General features: G+C 43.5%; 1 protein-coding gene across 3 annotated transcripts in view; it reads right to left on the bottom strand.

Moving 5' to 3' along the window:
• Positions 1-19,477, bottom strand: part of EMB3006 (embryo defective 3006) — a 56,388-nt gene that overhangs the window by 30,589 nt on the left and 6,322 nt on the right. For 2 of the 3 annotated variants that reach the window (XM_087672672.1, XM_087672674.1), the window contains exons 2-3: positions 14,095-14,163; positions 13,997-14,026 (exon numbers count right to left, since the gene is read on the bottom strand). In XM_087672672.1, coding sequence (XP_087528798.1) covers positions 13,997-14,026; positions 14,095-14,163 — 99 coding nt within the window. The remainder of the gene's footprint in view (positions 1-13,996; positions 14,027-14,094; positions 14,164-19,477) is intronic. The other variant, XM_087672673.1, reaches the window with a different exon arrangement.

Genomic DNA, 19,477 nt, shown 5'->3' with positions numbered 1-19,477 from the left:
GAGGCCTTAGAGGACCAGCAAGGTAGAGGTAGAAACTACCAAGGCATGGCTAGGGAGGAGCAAGAGGTATGGGAGGTCTTCCTACTGGCAGTAGGAGCTTGCGATGCTTGGAGAGACCCAGCGTTCCACAGGAGGGAAAGGTCGTTGAACTTCTCGTGGGGATACAAGCGGCTACAAGGAGTCCTGCTAGAGCGGTTGGATAGGTTCTATGTGGGAGTGTGGAGATGCTCTCGCGGAGGTCAGATAGGGCAGTAGACTAGCACCACTCAGTCTGATCACTGCTCGGTCCTCCTGACACTTGATTCCCCAGTATCTTCCCTAGATACACGATCCTGTCGCGGATCCCTGACTCGATCTACAGGAGAGAGGAGGTGAAGAGGTAGATTGAGCAGATTTGGACGAGGGAGTGGAGCAGGAGGGACCAAATCGCAGAGGAGGTTGTAGAGGTCCTAGCCGCGTCGAGCAGTATCTGCAAGGAGACAGCCCTACAAGCCAAGTAGCAGTGCTGGGAGGAGAGAGCACTCCAGCGGGACCTAGCAGCTACGCAGAGATTACTATAGGAGACACCAGGGGATCCCATCCTCCATGCACAAGAGGTGCGAGCACGAGCAACCATCGCCAGCCTACAGGATAGGCGCTCAAAGTTGTCATTCCGTACCTCAGCAGCCTTCTGGACACGGAAGGGGGACACGATATACAAGGAGTTCTTTCGAGGACACCAGCCCTGCACCTTAGGAGAGCAGATACGCAACCTTCGGAATCAGTATGGGAGGATTCACTCTAGCCCAGACGAGGTGATGGAAATTGCCACCGACTATTACATATGCCTTTTCCAGTAGGAGACTGTCTCAGCCAGAGGACAACATTGCAAACAGCAAGTTTGGGATCACATCCCATCCCTCGTCATAGAGGAGATGGGACGCTTCCTCCTAGCCCCCTTCACAAAGAAGAACTAGATGCTTTCCACATACAGAACGGGCAAAAATGCTCAAGAGAGAATAGCCTCTCTAAGGCCTTCTTCACTACGTACTGGGAGGTGATGAAGGACCCCTTACTGATGGCCTTCCAAGAGATTTTCACCTCAGGACAGATGCCAAGGAGTCTTTTGGCAAGCCTTATCAGTCTTCTCCCCAAAGGGGGAGACCGGTTGGAGCTTTCCCAGTGGAGAGCAATCACCTCATTGTCAGTGACCTATAAGAGACTGGCAAAGATGATTAATAGGCGACTACGCCCCGTGCTTCCAGACATCATTCATGACACACAGGTAGGCTTTGTCTAGGATAGGAGCATCCTAGACAATGTATTCACCTTCTTTGAGGCGACAAAGAGGGCTCAGCATAGTGGGTAGAGACTGGCCATACTACTATTGGATTTCGAGAAAGCTTATGACACGGTGGACTGGGATTTCCTAGAGGGTACCATGGTGAGGTTGGATTTCCCCCAGGCTTGGATTCACGAGGTCTCCACACTTTAAAGATCGGCCACCAGCACGATTCTCATGGGGGTAGGTGAGGGGAGGAGTTTCGGCTGGAGAGATCGGTCCGACAAGGCTGCCCCCTGGCCCCGTCCTTGTTCCTACTCTTTGCAGAGACAATGTCTCACTTCCTCAGGTCACGTATAAGGGGACTACGCGGCCTTCGACTTCCGGTGAGAGAGAAGACTGAGTTGCTAGACTCAAAGTATGCAGATGATACAGCACTCTACATAGAGGAGGATGAGTTGATGCTGGAGAGAGTGAGGCTAGCTCTTGAGGTGTTTTGTTCTCAAGCGAGTGCAAAAATCAAATGGCGAAAGTCGGTTGGTTTCCTCACAAACCCGGACTCTAGCACGGAGTGGGGTATCCACCTGGGATTTAGATGGGTGACCAAAAGACAAACCGTCTGTTACCTAGGGTTCCAGGTGGGACTCGACATCACTCCCATCCAGCAATTTCTTCCAATCCTCGATTCTATTCGAACAAAGCTGACCTATTGGAGCACAGCACGCCTCTCACTAGCAGGCCAGGCCCTGGTCGTTAACCAAGTTCTCCTAGCGACGGCCTGGTACATCGCCTCGTGTTGGTGTTTCTCCTCATCCTGCATAGTAGTGCAACTTCACCACCTAGTGCCGAATTTCCTTTGGTCCAGGTCAGACAGCTCCAGGGATTCCAGGGCTAAGATGGCATGGGCGACCATCATACGGCATCGGTCAGAGGGAGGGCTTGGAATCGTAGACCCAGAGTATCAGAGTATGGCCCTTTTGGGAAAGCTAGTTGTCTGCGGCCTCTGTCACAAGACTGTGACAACTAGTACCTTTTTGTTGATTTCTTTATTACATATTTTATTTGGTTTTTCTTTTTGGAAGAATCCCTCTTGAAATCCAAATGCCTGAGTTGCATGGCCAATATGTGAAACGGACAGGAATGTCTAGTGAGTCAAGACTGGACAGTTAAGGTCCAGTATAAGTCTGGAAGAGACTAATGGCACTGTAGATTGACAAGCCTGGAAGAGACTTGTGAAAGTGTATATGGACAAGTGTGTTGAAGAACTAGCCTGGAAGAGACTAGTTCAAAGTGAAGATGGACAAATCTTCAAGAGATTAGTCCATGTGGGGTCATCAGTCGGAAATTCACTTTCAGTTGAGCTACATTACAGATTTGGATGTAGCCATAGTCTGCAAAGATGGTCAGAAGACTAGTGGGATGCAATGGAAGCAACTCCTGAAATTTAGGAAGCTACTATTTTTGGACCTCAAAATCTATTCGCGACATTATCTTCGTTTTTCCACGAGGATTAATCCTCTGGTCTGTGCCGAGGTCAAATTTTGAACAGAGGATGGAGAATTTTAGACCGGAAGGCTAGAACGGGAAACACCTTCCGGTGCTGCCATTTGGCACAAATTTGTGCACTTACCTCTTTAAAGAGGGCTAGCGTGCAGTTTTTTGGGTATTGGGGGCTCATTTGTGAAGGGGGAAGATGGATTGTTGCAGATGGAGGGCTATTGAGAGCTTGCCTACCTTGTTTATGATGCACAGAGGGCTGAGCTTGCTCCCTACTCTCTCTCTCTCTCCCTGACAGTATGGTTATGCTTCAGAATCAAGGGCTTTCTGCTGATTCATGTACAGTTGTGTGGGAATATGTTGTTTTTGCATGAGGCAAGAGCCTCTTTTCTCTAGAAACAGGAGCAGTTGTTTGCTACCCTCAGCAGGAACAGGTGAGGGTGGTAACCTCACCAAGCAAGTGTCGGAAACAGCACTAAATCAGTACTGTTTCTGGACTGTTCAGAGGTTATTTCAGAGCCCAATTGATGTCAGAATCAAGGGGCACTTGGCACAGATGATGCAGAACAGCGCAGGGAACAATATGAGCTGAAAACAGGTGTCAAAACAGGTCTGAACCAGTAATCACAATGGGCTGAACAGTATAGGGAACAGTATGAACTGAAAACAGGTTTCAAAACAGGTCTGAACCAGTAATTACAGCAGGCTGAAATGGTCAATTCTGCACTCTAACCAGAAGTTTCAGACTTGGGCAGAGTTTCCCCTCTTGGTCAACTTGTTTTGGGTCAGTAATTGTACTGTTATGCTGCCAAATTTCACCCAAAATAGGTGAAAGACAGCCCATTGTACTTTCTCTCTTTAAAAATAAAGAAATACCGCAAGGGGCGCCTGACTTAGGGGCCAACAAGGTGCCTGTGTGGCAACAGGAGCATTCTAGCTTCCTGTTTTTCTTCTTGATTCTGTGTCTTTAAGTTCAGGTGAAGTGGGCGACTGTTAATTGGGTGAAAGCATTTATATATTTTGGTTGTACACTACCGCCCTTTCCAGTGACAGGCCGGTTACATGGTTCCATTGCCGGGATCAAATCACTTTTTCCCTAAAGAGTGAGCCAGGGTTTGTTTGGGTGTAAGACACAGAATTGTGCATTATGGCTGAAAGAAAGGAAGACACCAGAGAGGAAGCGTCTTCATCACAGGAGATCCCTGTTGTTCATGAGGTGGGAGAGTCTTCTAGACCTCCACAGTTTGTTACTCCTCCTGTTATGGTTGAGCCACAAGTTCTTATGGCTTCTTCTATGGATGAAGACATTTTCAAGACTCGGTTAGTTGCTGCTGTGAGTATGTTTACTCAAGTGATGCAGAATCCAAGGTTTTTGGCATTTTTGCAACCCTCCCTTCCTTTACAGCAAATTGGGCAATCTGCAAAGATTTCGGATCCAATAGAGGTCCAGGATAAGGGTAAGCATGCTGCAGATTCAGTGGAAACACCAAGGCAGCTTGCGGAGTCAATGGAGACTCCAAGATTGGTTCCGACTGTCTAGGAACAGGTGGCGGAAACGCTAGTTACACAGGCATTGCCAGTTCAGCTCGCCACTTTACAGCAGCCAAATGTTGGTTTAAATGGACAGGGAAGCAGTTTTCAGGCTTTACCACAGGTTTTCCCACCGACCTCTGTACATCCTGGGTACTTTGGAGGTGGATCTATATTTCAGAGTATGGCTGGTTATGCGCCTGGAAACCAGATTTATGTACCAGGAACAGTGTTTGGGGGTACACAGGGTTTTATGCCAAACCCCATGTATGGTAATATAGGCATGCAGCCTGGATTTCAAGGAGTTCAGGGCAGTTTTGGCATGCCACAGGGCACTTTTGGTATGGCTGGTTATCAAAATCAGCAAGCAAGTATTGTGTCTACAAGCCCTGTAGTCAGTGGTCCGGCAACTCCCATGCCACATGTTAGTGTTTCTATCTTGCAAGCATATCCTACGGATCCTTTGATGGCTCATGAGAAGCCAAAGCCATACAAGGAAGGTGGTAATGACAGCACAGGAAATGCATTATTGTTGGGACAGTCAAGTGATTTTGGGGGCAGCATTAAACAGGACAAACCTGAGAAATTTTCAGCAAAGAAGCCATTTGGTAAACTGGTTTCTCAGATTTCTCAAAGCGCAGGTAAATCTTGGCAGTTCAAGAAGAAGCCAGCCAAGTTCTTTGGACAGCAGCCAAAGGACCAGAAGAAACCTTTTGTGCGCAAGTCTCTTGAAGAGAGAAAGGCTTTAATGGCTGAGAGGAAGTGCTTTATCTGTGAGCAGACTGGTCATATTGCGTCTAATTGTCCGGACAAGAATAAGAGATCAGCTGATGATGATAAAGAGGATAGGAAAGGAAAGAAGCCCAAACCTTCAGCAGGTTTAGTGCCAGATATCCCGGGAGACAAGCCACACTCGGATGCTAATGAGCTCTGCAGAGCTTGGGGTAAAGTTAGGGATCAACATGTACTCATTTTCTTTGATCCTGGAGCTAAGGCAAACTTTATCTCACCAGAGTTGGCTTCTACTTTGGGCATCAGAGCAGATGAGATGGGCTACACAGCAGAGGTAGGGTTGGCATGTCCCAACCACTCAGAGTCTGTGACACCCATTCTTGGAAAGCTACGTCTTCATATACAATCTTATGTTGATGCAAAAGAATTTTATATCATGCCACTTGAAGGCTGTGATGTCTTGATAATGATGAGTCAAATTTCTCTATGTTAGATAGAGACAGGTCTGCTTTCTTGTCTCAGTTCGGTGATTGTTTTTCTGACTCATTACCATCACATTTGCCACCAGATAGGTCTGAGGATCATGCAATAGATTAGGTGCCAGGCAGTAGCCCACCAAATAGACCTCCGTATAGGGTTAGTGCAGCCCAACAGAAAGAGATATTGAGCCAGGTGAATGAGCTCTTAGAAAAAGGGCTGATTCAGCCAAGTTCATCTCCCTTTTGCTCACCAGTGCTCCTAGTGCAGAAGAAGGATGGCTCTTGGCGCATGTGCATAGATTATCGAGCATTGAACAAGAGTACCATCAAGAACAGGTTCCCCATTCCAAGAATTGACGACATCCTTGACCGTTTGGAAGGAGCATCAATTTTCAGCAGGATAGATTTGAAGAGTGGATACCATTAGATCAGGATTAAGCAAGAGGATGTGCATAAGACTGCATTTAGGACCACGTTTGGTCTCTATGAGTTCTTGGTAATGCCATTTGGATTCACTAATGCTCCTGCTACGTTTAATCGAATGATGGACAGGATTTTTCGTCCATACAGGCGGTTTGTTGATACATTCTTTGATGACATGATTGTCTTTTCCAAGAATGAATAGGAGCATAGAGAACACTTGAAAGCAGTCTTTGATGAGCTTTACAGTAATAGGTTGCTTATCAATGGCAAGAAGAGTGAGTTCTTCTTGGAAGAAATCCAGTTCCTGGGGCACATAGTGTCAAAGGATGGTGTCCAAATGGATCTTGCTAAGGTTGAAGCAATTAGAACATGGCCAGATTTGAAGACTGTCCATGATGTTAGAAGCTTCTTGGGTTTGTGTTCTTATTACAGGAGGTTCATTCGCAATTTTGCAGAGATTGCTTTACCTTTACATGCTTTACAGAAGAAAGGAGTCTCTTTCCAGTGGACACAGAAAGAGATTTCAGCTTTTAATCTTCTTAAAGAAAAGATGACTTCTAGTCCAGTGATCATTCTGCCAGATCTTAGGAAGTCATTTGTTGTCCAGTGTGATGCCCGTGGCAATAGCATTGGTGCAGTGTTAATGCAAGATGGCCGGGTAGTGGCTTATGAAAGCAAAATCTTGCGAGGGCCAGAGAAGACTATGCAGGTCTATGAGAAAGAATTGCTGGCTGTGATTCATGCGCTTTCTTGTTGGAAACACTACCTACTTGGGGCAGATTTTGTTGTCCAGACAGATCATCGAACATTGCGTTATTTCTTAACTCAGACTAAGCTGTGAGAAAAGCATATGCATTGCGCCAACTTTTTGTCCATGTTCCATTTTCAAATTGTGCATGTGGAAGGCAAAAAGAATGTTGTGGCTGATGCTTTGTCAAGGAAGCCACAAATTTCAGCTGTGTCAATTCCTTACCATCATATGCTGATGATGAAGATTTTGCAAGGATCTTTGATCAGCTTGTCAATGGACAACATCATGAGCATTATCTTCTCAAGGATGGTTTCATGTTGATACATGGTAGACTATGTGTGACTATGCCATTGAGACGGAAAGTTATGACAAAGAGATTCTCCACCGTATGCAGGGCATCGTGGTATTGATGCAGCAACCAAAGCAATAGAGGCATTCTTTTATTGGCCTACTTTGAGAAGAGACCTGGATGCTTTTTTGCGGCAATGTTTGATTTGCCAGAAGGTCAAGTTTGACAGGCAAAAGGCACCAGGGCTTTTACAGCCATTGCCTATTCCAGATAAACCATGGGAAAGCATAGCTATGGATTTTATCTTTGATCTTCCAAGGACACAGACAGGAAATGATGGGATATGGACTATTTTTTGCAGGTTTAGCAAACAGGCTCATTTCATTCCTGTCACAAAGAAGATAAAACCAGATCAGATGGCACGTTTGTTTATGTGCAATGTCTTCAAGTATCATGGTATGCCACAGTCTATTGTCAGTGACCGTGATCCACGGATGACAAGTCTATTCCGGAGAGGCATATTTGAGAACATGGACACAACGCTTAAGTTCTCATCGTCATTTCATCCACAGACTGATGGACAGTCAGAAGAGGCAAATTCTACTGTCTTGGATCTGCTTAAGTGCTATGTGTCAGAACACAAGTCAAAGTGGGAGCAGTATTTGCCTTTGGTCGAGTATGCATACAATAATACTGTGCATTCGTCAACAGGCAAAGCCCCTTTTGAAATTGTTGAAGGTGGTAAAAAGGTTTCTCCCATTTTGCATACAAAGAATAAGATCTTTCAGGCAGATCAGTATGTGCACAGTATGAGTAAAATGTATCACAAAGTTAAGCATGCCCTTGAAAGGACTCAGGCAAAGCAAAAGAAAGCTGCTAATCATCACCGTCGTGAATTGATATTTTCACTTGGTGATTGGGTATTGTTGCGGTTTGAAAAGGCACGCTTAAAGAAGCGGAAAGGCAAGGAAAGTCTTTTCACTAAGCTTAGTATGCGATACTATGGGCCTTTTCAAGTAACAGAGAAGATTAGTGATGTCAGCTATAGGCTGAAACTGCCTGACAATTGGAAGATTCATAATGCTTTCCATGTAAGTCTTCTTAGACCCTATGTGGGTGATGTGCCTGAAGATATGCCAGCTGAGGAACAGCCCGAGGTTGAGGAACTTGATGAAATTCTTGTTCCAGAATAGGTATTGGCACACAAGGAAAGGAAAGTGAAAGGCAAGGTTGTTAGAAGGTATTTGGTTAAGTTCAAGAACTATCCAGCAATAGATGCTAAGTGGAAGGACGAATGTGAACTTGCAGAGTCACCTAATGTGTTGGAACTTTACCTTGACACTTGCAACCTACCTTGACCCCTTGTATCTCTAAGCTGAAATAGATTGTCAAAGTGACAATTGCTCAAGAAAGAAATTATGTACAGAAACAGATTTTGTACAGGTAAACACTTATTGTGTCCATATGGTTTTCTCAGTGCTAAAGAAGTAAGTATTGCTTGCAAGAATACCGTTTTTACTTCTATTGAATTGAATACATGTTGTAACAATGGTTACTCGATCAACCATGTATTTTGTGAATTGACTCAGTGGGGATATCATTTTGATGTACCGGCCACTAGATCTCTAGTCAGGGTGATGTGGAGTCATCAAATGAGAATCTGCCACTATGGGGATATCATTGTGGTGTACCGGCCACTATATCTAGAAACAGTGATGTGGAGTCACATGATGATAGTCTGCCATGTTTCACAGTTAGAACATACATGTGTTAACAGTGTGTTCAGTACACAATGTTGATTGATAGCATGTATGTGTTGTACATGTGCTGCCAAGTATAAGTTCACTGGGTTAGCTGGAAGCATGTATGACATTTATGCAAACGAGGACGTTTGCGATTTCGAGAGGGAGGTATGTCACAAGACTGTGACAACTAGTACCTTTTTGTTGATTTCTTTATTACATATTTTATTTGGTTTTTCTTTTTGGAAGGATCCCTCTTGAAATCTAAATGCCTGAGTTGCATGGCCAGTATGTGAAACGAACAGGAATGTCTAGTGAGTCAAGACTGGACAGTTAAGGTCCAATATAAGTCTGGAAGAGACTGATGGCACTGTAGATTGACAAGCCTGGAAGAGACTTGTGAAAGTGTATATGGACAAGTGTGTTGAAGAACTAGCCTGGAAGAGACTAGTTCAAAGTGAAGAACAAATCTTCAAGAGATTAGTCCATGTGGGGTCATCAGTGGAAATTCACTTTCAGTTGAGCTACATTATAGATTTGGATGTAGCCATAGTCTGCAAAGATGGTCAGAAGACTAGTGGGATGCAATGGAAGCAAATCCTAAAATTTAGGAAGCTACTATTTTTGGACCTCAAAATCTGTTCGCGTCATTATCTTCGTTTTTGCACGAGGATTAATCCTCTGGTCTGTGCCGAGGTCAAATTTTGAACAGAGGATGGAGAATTTTAGACCGGAAGGCTAAAACGGGAAACACCTTCCGGTGCTGCCATTTGGCACAAATTTGTGCACTTACCTCTTTAAAGAGGGCTGGCGTGCAGTTTTTTGGGTATTGGGGGCTCATTTGTGAAGGGGGAAGATGGATTGTTGCAGATGGAGGGCTATTGAGAGCTTGCCTACCTTGTTTATGATGCACAGAGGGCTGAGCTTGCTCCCTACTCTCTCTCTCTTTCCCTGACAGTATGGTTATGCTTCAGAATCAAGGGCTTTCTGCTGATTCATGTACAGTTGTGTGGGAATATGTTGTTTTTGCATGAGGCAAGAGCCTCTTTTCTCCAGGAACAGGAGCAGTTGTTTGTTGCCCTCAGCAAGAACAGGTGAGGGTGGTAACCTCATCAAGCAAGTGTCGGAAACAGCACTAAATCAGTACTGTTTCTGGACTGTTCAGAGGTTATTTCAGAGCCCAATTGATGTCAGAATCAAGGGGCACTTGGCACAGATGATGCAGAACAGTGCAGGGAACAATATGAGCTGAAAACAGGTGTCAAAACAGGTCTGAACCAGTAATTACAGCGGGCTGAACAGTACAGGGAACAGTATGAACTGAAAACAGGTTTCAAAACAGGTCTGAACCAGTAATTACAGCAGGCTGAAATGGTCAATTCTGCACTTTAACCAGAAGTTTCAGACTTGGGCAGAGTTTCCCCTCTTGGTCAACTTGTTTTAGGTCAGTAATTGTACTGTTATGCTGCCAAATTTCACCCAGAATAGGTGAAAGACAGCCCATTGTACTTTCTCTCTTTAAAAATAAAGAAATACCGCAAGGGGTGCCTGACTTAGGGGCCAACAGGGTGTCTGTGTGGCAACAGGAGCATTCTAGCTTCCTATTTTTCTTCTTGATTCTGTGTCTTTAAGTTCAAGTGAAGTGGGCGACTGTTAATTGGGTGAAAGCATTTATATATTTTGGTTGTACACTACCGCCCTTTCCAGTGAACAGGCCGGTTACAACCTCACACCAAGAGAGCAGACCTGGAAGGTCCTATTGCAAGAGGGTCTTCAGGATTGTAGACCGAGACTTGGCGGTGAGTGGAGGCTGTCCCTGAGATGGATCTTCACATCAGCCCAGATCACCTTTCCTACGCAGCTTGCTCTGTATGTGACAAGGCCTCCATAAGGCCCTAATCCAGAGCCCCCCACGCTGCCAGGAGGAGATAGACTGTCAAACTAGTGGTCTAGAACCCCCAAGTCAAAGATCGGAAAGGGGCACAAATTAGTGAGCGTTTCCACATTCAGTGGGCTGGTTGGAAGGCTGGCTCGGCTCGTACCATCAGGACATAGTGGGAGGTGTACAAGATGGTGGACAAGGAGGTGCTGCAACGAGTATCAGGCTACCAAAGAGGAGTGGAGTTGAGGAGAAGGGAGATAGATACACCAATACCTCAAGAGTGGCTTGCTCCCCTGATACGAGAGCCGATAGAGCCCAGGGAGGTATGGGCCGTTAGGTTTTCACCAACAGGCATCCCCCTACAGTTGGCAAGTAGAGTGGGCGGCGCTCCACCTAGGACTTTCTTCACCGTACAGGGGGGGGGGTCTAGCTCTTGACAGAGGGCAGCAGGATAAGGGGATAGCTGTCCTTTCATGGAGGAGGATCCGGGTGATTGGCCTACAAGGGAAGACATGGCGGTTGGATCCTTTTGTTTTCTGACGAAGCTCAAGGAGTGGCGCCTCTGGATCACTTGATGAGTTGGAGTGGAATCCGCGAGAGTGGCTATGGCCGGCACTGTTATCTTTTCCTATTCAGCCTCTGTCTGGTTATGATATCAGCAAACTGCTCTTTGCTACCTTACCTGAAAAGCAGCTTTCTACTGCTGCCACACTAGGAATGGTGTCTTCTGCTGGCTGCTGCTGGCATGCCTAGAAACCACAGCCACATGCAGCTGTGACAACTACAAATGCAGCCTCCCACAACTCTAACCTCAAAAACACAATCTTGTACTCACTTTTCTAAAGAAAATGCAGCCTCCTAATTCCTCTGCTGATGAAAATAGTCTCACAGAAATACAATCTTCTCTTACCTAGCAAAAACAAGTAGATGAAACACAAGCTTCTGCTACAAATCATTATTTTTGTCTACAAAACATAGGTCCAAATTGTAACATCCTCCTGACTTTCTTCAAATGTGGAAAATGCAGATGAAAGGTGTGCCTTGGCTAGAATACCAAAATACAAGAAGAAGGAGAAGAAGGCAACAAACAATTTCTTCCAATCATGCTCACTTTCAATTCACATACCAAGGAGCTCACAACCCACTCAACCATCAATTCCCTATGCTGAGATAAAAAAGGAGTACAACAATGAGATATTACGACAGATTGTGAATGCTGCAAAACATATGTCTATGGCGGTTGGGAACTATACTGCAGTGGTAAAAGCTGAAGGAAAGCTGTCAGCAAAAGATTTCCCAAAGCTATGGGCAAGAGAAATTTCCATCTGAAGTCCAATAATTGATCTATTCCAATTTGCAGCAAAGTCCCAAGTTAGGACAAGACCAACATGACTAACGAGACACCACTCTGATTGGGTCAAAGTGCCAAAAAAGTGGGCACCCTCGACATGAACCGGTGTCGTGATGTTATGAGGACACAGTGTGAAAAAGTATGGAATGCATCATCATCCGACTTCTTTATTGATCTAAAGAGTCAATGTGATCTGAGCCATTAGTACTAGTGTGAGTTGCATGGATTATCCGAAAATACTAGATTTTTGGATCATTTTAGTCTATTTTTTATATTATTTATTGTAAAAATCCGAAAAATTTAGAAAAAGCTTCTAAATTAGAATGGCATGCAAAAAGCTAGTGGTTTTTTCAGCCAATTAGGGGATTTTCACAAGGACAGATTGACGAAATCGCACGCGTCACAATCGCTATAAACAGACTGAAAACTACAGATTGAACAGAAAGAAAAAGGAGGAGTGATCTGGGAGATCTGTGTACAGGTGTCCTACGGTTTTACCCCCCTTTCGGAGCCAACGGAGCCATCAGATTTGGGTTCGGAGCAGGAGAGAAGGAGCTGCATTTTTTATGCACGTTTTGTCCTACGAAGGAGCTTCAGGAGAACTAATGCCTGGAGATTGCTTTTGAGTAGTGCAAAGATTCCAGGTTCTTTCAATACATATTGATTCAATTCATTGTGCTTTGTCTTTGTCGTGTTTACCACTTGTGTATTCTCTTTCTTCTCTTCTATCTCCTATCTCTACTTCCTTCTATTTCTGATCCCTGGTGGATTCGACCTTTCGACAAAAACCCCTCCGACACCGGCTGTGAACAAAAATTGAGTTACCACAATGTCTTCAACAGTATGTACAAACATAAAATTATGGGCAAGAGAAATGTTTATCCGAAGTCTAATAATTGATCTATTCTATTTGCAGCAAGGTCCCAAGTTAGGACAGTACCAACATGACTAATGGGACACCACTCTGGTTGAGTCAATGTGCCAAAGAAGTGGGTACCCGGACATGAACCGGCTGTGAAAAAAAGGAATTAACACAATATTTTCAACAGTATATACAAACATCGGATTATCAACTATTCAGTTCATGCTACAGAAGGTACAACGTAAAGGGGATTGATCAAGAGGAAAACCAAATGGCACAAAAACATGGAAGGGGGAGAGGGAATCAGGAAGTGAATAAGAAATGGAGCACGCAGGTGGCAAATGAAGGGCTAATGACTGGTAGGTATTGCTAAATTGTGATATGAGTTAAAACAAAGAAAATATGAGAAAATTCATGCAAGGTTGATTATTTTGATAATGCTGTACAAATCCAAATACCAAAAAAACAACTTCTATTAGGGTTTCTGCTTGAAAACATTCATAGCATTTTTCAAGTTGGATATGGAGTTTTATTTCCGTATTTTTGGCTATGAAACAATGTCATCTGGCATCCTGAAAGCATTAACCTAAGCCGGTGGAAGCAAAACAAAAGACTTTCAGAAAAGCTTGGGATCTGATGGGTTCTCCAGTTATACCCTTAAGGGAGTGCTTTACAGAATAGTATCCCTACTTGGATCTTATTTGTCTGAGGATGTCACTTTCTATACTTAATAAGACACATTTAAGGTGGTGGAAAAGAATCAAGATTACAAGATAGCCAGATGAATGCACTTATTGATGTTGGCAATGCTAAGTTCATAGTAGTGATCTGCTTGAAATCATGGCAAATGTAGCAGATCAAAAGCAGTGTGAATACATCATATTAGAAAGCACAACATAAGACAGCATTGCCCCTATTGTGGCACAGGTACTTGAAAAGTACCATTAAATAGCAGTGCATCCTCGGATTTCAGCCAATGCATCAAAATCAAACGCAATGCAACTTGTTTCAGTATAGAAAAATCTGACTTGAACAAAGAAAGCTCCTCAGCTCCAATAAGAAAGACTGGATAACAGCACATTATTGAACCTCAAAACATCCAGAGCATATATTCTTAACACACTGAATCAAACAAAAACCCAAAGTATTCCTGCATACTGGATCAAGAAAAACCATAATACAGCCAAAGATTTTTACCGCGAGATTCTCTTGCACAGACATCACCATCTGCTATAGAATGGCCACATTAGAACCAGTCCTCCACATGAAACTTAAATTCCAAATGCAAAAGTCACCTGTACATATAGCTTGAATAAAGCATCCCGTTGAAAAGGTTTCAAAAAGGGAAAATAGCTTGTGAATTCCTGTATACAGTAGCCCATTAGTCCACAATGAGGATGCAGCCACATATATGCCACAAGAATTCAAATACTACAGTTAAAAAAAATTAGAAATAAGTAAGCAAGTGAAACATAAATTCTAAGATAAAGTTCCCAATACTATTAAATGTAGCCATGTTTCTACTTATAACGACTTGCTCATAAAGCTTCACAAGCAAGCTATAATAAATAGACAGTAAACTACATAATACAGTTACAACATGCATACACTAAGTGGACCAGTTGTACGTTAATGACAAAAGATTTGATCAGCTTAACCAAATAGCATCACTAGAATCAGATCAGCAGAAGAATATTTTGTCAAAAAGTTAAGGTTAAACCAGCTAACAAAAAGAATGCTACATTGAGACATGCATGGACTAACTGCATGGTGTACATCAGGACTATCAGCAGATTTGACCGGCACCTTGCCAATCAGCCAGCAACAAACAGTTAAATCCAATCCCCCATCCAGTCAATTGAGTCCAACAGCAGCAGAATCAGCAAATTCCAACTCTAAGCAACAACTTCCAGAGGTCAGATTCATCAGAAATTTAGTGTTTTATATACAAGCTCTTTTGCACCATGTATTTAATTGGGATCTAGTCTATGATTATTTGATGGCAAGCTACCAGCTAAATGAGTCCAGCCTAGTTTTGGGGTAAACCCAAAGACCTCATCTGCTTATCAGCTTTTGTGAGGCAGATTATTTACGATAATTGTGCTTCTCTCCATGCAATCATGGCTACCTTATCATAAGTGAAGGTCAAACCAGTTGATTCTGTTTTTGGCGTTTCCATTATGCAGACATGGATGCATTAATGTCAAACCTATAAATAGCCATGGAAATCACAGAAGCCAGTTGGTGTCACATTAAAAACTAGATAAACTAAATGTGACCCCCACTTTTATTCACCTCCACTCAGTTCCCCTACAGTGTTCAGCAACAAAACAAACTAATGTATGAAGATCAAGGCCTGGAATGATGTAGTTCTGAGTCACGAAGTGAATGTGATACAAGGGAACAAGGGTGCCGTAGCACAAGGAAGATGATGAAGACAGCCACGAACCACGAACCACAAATCGCAATGTCCTCTTGAAGGGGTGTAAGGGTAGTGAAGAGGCTGGAGAGAAGTGGTGATGGACTGAATGAATCAGCCATAAGGAATGAATGAGAGAGTGGCCTATAAATAGGCACTGTCAGTCTAGGGTGGCACCCTTTTTGGGGCTACAGACTCTAAACGCAAAATGCAAAACGCAAAAACGCAAACTGCGGGTGAAGGGTGAAGGGTTTCTCAACACCCCCCTCTCAAGCCCAAAAAGGGAAAGAAGAGAAAAGTGAGGTGGAGATGGAATGCTACATACTCAAGAATGCTCATGCAACAAGTGCCACTTGGACAGTGTCACTTGTGGGAAAATTGTTCACTTGCCCAAGTGCCCTAGTACAAAGATGATGAAAATATGCAATGCATAGGAGGAATGTCGAACTTTGTGTGCTGTCGAGAACCATAAGGATATGCCCATACTCGATCTCGAGAGTTGGCTCCATGCTGACCAAGTGACCAATGCAAGAAGAAAAGAAGGAAGAATATATAGAGGATCCCTAAGATCCAAGATTTCCACCTGAAAGGGAACCTGTAGTAAAGAACAGTGGACAGAGTGAACTGGAGAACCCGAAACTCACCCTTGAGAGAGAAGCTACTAGCTCCGTGCATCCATGCAAGAAAAAATCCGAAGGTCTCATCACCAAGTCGCGGTTGAACCTCCAAGGCCCCAATCTAGGTAGATCCTCGAGATCCTAGGAATTAATAAGTGAGATGACTGTTGGAAGGAAGCCACCCCATCCAAGGGTAGAAGAAGAAGGTAAAAGGCCTCCGCCAAGGCATGCGAAAGATTGAACGGTGGGTGGGGACCCCCTTTGAAACTGGAGGAATAGGAGCCCCCCTCTGAAGTCGCAGTAGATGTACATGCCTCCTCAAAGGGCAAAGAAAGATCATTCGTCTCTAATCCCCCTCTGAGGTAGATAGAGAATCCAAAAAATCATGGATCACAGACTCCAAAATGTCTGAGGATGAAGGAAGTGCCGGCGATCGTGTCGAAGAAGGTATCTGGGGTGGCGCAGAACTCCTAGAGGTGGCCTCTCAAACCTGAGTAGGCAAGGGTGAAGGATGAGGCTTAGATTGAGCCATGAGTGGCAACAATCGCTGCTTCTCAATGGAGCGGACCGGGAAGCTGAAGAAGAGAAAGGAATTGAGCAGCCACTGTCTCTTGAAGGAGCGGACTGACGAGGAGACAGTATCAAACAATCACTATCTCTCGATGGAGCAAACTGCAGAACCGCGGGTCTTGCTAGCCACTGTACCCGAAAATAGGTGGGAGAATACTACCGCTAGCATTGCGACGATCTCCAAGAGGCCGTAGCGCCAATCGATCCTCCATGTGCTCGAAAGGACTTAGTGTGCATCGGATGCGTCTTATTGCCTTGAGCATAGTACTTGGATAGCCGATACAAAATGATCTCTGTGGCCCAGAAAGGAGAGGTGGCACAAGGAGTGCTTGGTGGAAGACGCATATACTCCAGGGGGCTGGGAAGCAAAGGTCGAAGTCGGGAAGCATCGGTGGTGTGTCCGGTGATGCCATAGTAGGAGCACCTAGTAGTCTGGTCATCTATTGGTAAAAAAGCCATGGATACCAGTGTGCCTTGCTAAAGAAGGAAGAGATCAACCCGAACCATGAACTGCAATGTCTGCGTCAAGGGCTAGAAGGGTAGTGGAAGGGCTAGAAGTGAGCTGCCAATGGAAGGAGGATGCGACCAGCAGTAAGAGGTTGCAACAGGTAGAAAAACGCAGGTGAGAAGAGAGAAAGACTAAAAAATACACGAAAAACTAGCAGTAGCAATCAACATGCTAAAATCAGCTCCGAACAGTGTATGATAGGCTAGAAACAGGCATCAGACTACTGTAGACAGCAATGGCCAGCTTGGACCGCGATGTCCTCCACATTCGAGGTGGGCAGTAAGCTGAAATACCTGAAATCTACAAAAACAAGATTGTTTTCTAAATGGAGAGTGATCAACAACAATCGCTCTACTATAAACAGCTGCAAACTACGGGTGGAAGGCTGGAAACAGGCATCAGACTGTAGATGACAAAAGATGACGTGCCAACGGGACAGTAGGGTTTGCGAGGAGGAACACGGATTGAACTCAGTAAACATGGAGAAGAGAAAAGAAGAAAGAAGACACTCTGATGAATGGAATGATGTAGTTCTGAATCATGGAGTGAATGTGATACAAGGGAACAAGGGTACTGTACCACAAGGAAGATGATGAAGACAGTCACGAATCATGAAGCGCAATGTCCTCTTGAAGGGGTGTGAGGGTAGTGGAGAGGCTGGAGAAAAGAGGTGATGGACTAAATGAATCAGCCGTAAGAAACGAATGAGAGAGTGGCCTATAAATAAGCACAGTTGGTCTAGGGTAGCGCCCCTTTTTGGGGCTGCAAACCCTAAACACAAAAACACAAACTGCGGGTGAAGGGTGAAGGGTTTTTCAATAACAATCAGCTTATGACTACTGTAACAACCAGAAATACACATGGCTGAACTGTGTTTAGAGTCCCAAACAAAGTTTTTGTTTCCCTTCTCCAAGGTCTATCAATACATAGTGCTCCGAGAGAAGTACTTGGGCTTCTCCTACCAAGAAATCATCTAAACCTATTGAGATTTGGATTGGATGGACTCTTTGTCTTGGATGAACAACAAAGTTTATATGTAATACATGCAGAGTCTGAATCATTGAGCTTTATCTTTATCTTGTGTAAAGGCTTTCGCAGACTTGGCAAAAGGTTTTATAATTGATTCATGATGTATGGACATGTCTTGAAGAAAACTTGATTTCCAACATTCTTGGGATTAATTTGAATCTCCTGTCTATTCTTTTTCTTCTCTTTTATCTCCTATTCTCTATTTCCTTCTCTCCCTGATCCCCAATGGATACGACCTTTCGATTAAAACCCCTCTGACATTGGTGAACCCAACATGAAAGGTCGTCGGAAGGAAAAACAGGATGGGAGAACCTTCAAGCATAGTTCCCAGTAGGACTTTTGCAAGCAAAGCGATCTATTCTTTGGGTGATCTTTACTTGAGATATGATCAATTTCAACTAGCAGTTGAGAGCAGGGATATCACAACCATGAAGACTCCCTTGGGGTTAATACGGATATATACACTTCCGCAAGGTGTAACGAACTCAGTGGCACACATGACAAATACTATGAATAAGGTACTCAAGGATTTTATACCACAATTGACAATGCCCTTCTTGAATAATGTTCCGATCAAAGGGTGTGCTGTGGATGAAAAGAATGAAGAGATGGATGCTCATGGGTACAAACAACATGTTGCAAACCATATTGTCGATTGTGAAAGAATTTTGATGCGTCTAGAAGAGGTGCATTTAACTCTTTCTGGACAAAAGTCACTCTTTGGAGTTGAAGAGGTTTTGATTACTTGTATGGGCCCTATAGGAGAAAACTATCACCAATGAAAATAGATGGGATTGATAGAATACAAGATGTACGCACGAATGTATCCGAAATGCACAAATTATTGGGTGCATGTGTGTTCTATTTGATATGGATCCCTCGCTTTACACATGTAGCTGATGCTCTATATTGTACAAAAACAATTCTTTTCATGTCTTTCTTCTAAATCGTGATTGTTGTATTGCTTAGGGCTAATACCCAGCATCCTCATGCTACTAGACCCTTTTAATTTTAGACAACAACGTACCCTACATGCCATGCATCATAAAACATATGAATTTAGACTATTATAAACACTCAACAATCCCCTTCTCCCTATTGTTTAAAGTTATGCATTCGGTGGTAGATTTAAGGCATATTTCTCATGTATGTTTCTTTCACAAAAGCAATAAAAACCCACTTTAACATAGAGATAAAGCTAAAATGAGGCTAAACCTCATGCCTTAGCTCTATCATACATTCACAAACATAAATCTTATTTTTTCTCATTTTTCGAATGCAAAAAACAACTTCTTTTCTTACTTTTTGCTATTTATTTATTAGATAATTACTAATATTTACTGATTTACTAGTTTAGATTGATTAATATTATTGAGAATGATTTTCTTATTATATTTCAACCCATAGAAACACAATATGCATAATAAAACCCCAAAAAGCGCAATATTGCGGATTTTATGTGTTTAACATAAAATTATTATATGATTGATTTTTCTTGATTACTTTAACATTGCTGACAAATCAGAGCACTGGCA

Source organism: Lygodium microphyllum, chromosome 30 (genome assembly GCF_053477565.2).
Source record: "Lygodium microphyllum isolate KBCC chromosome 30, Lygodium_microphyllum_v1.1.10, whole genome shotgun sequence".
NCBI lineage: Eukaryota > Viridiplantae > Streptophyta > Polypodiopsida > Schizaeales > Lygodiaceae > Lygodium > Lygodium microphyllum.
Note: the sequence above shows the minus strand (reverse complement) of the source record. Positions and strands in the feature narration are given on the sequence as shown.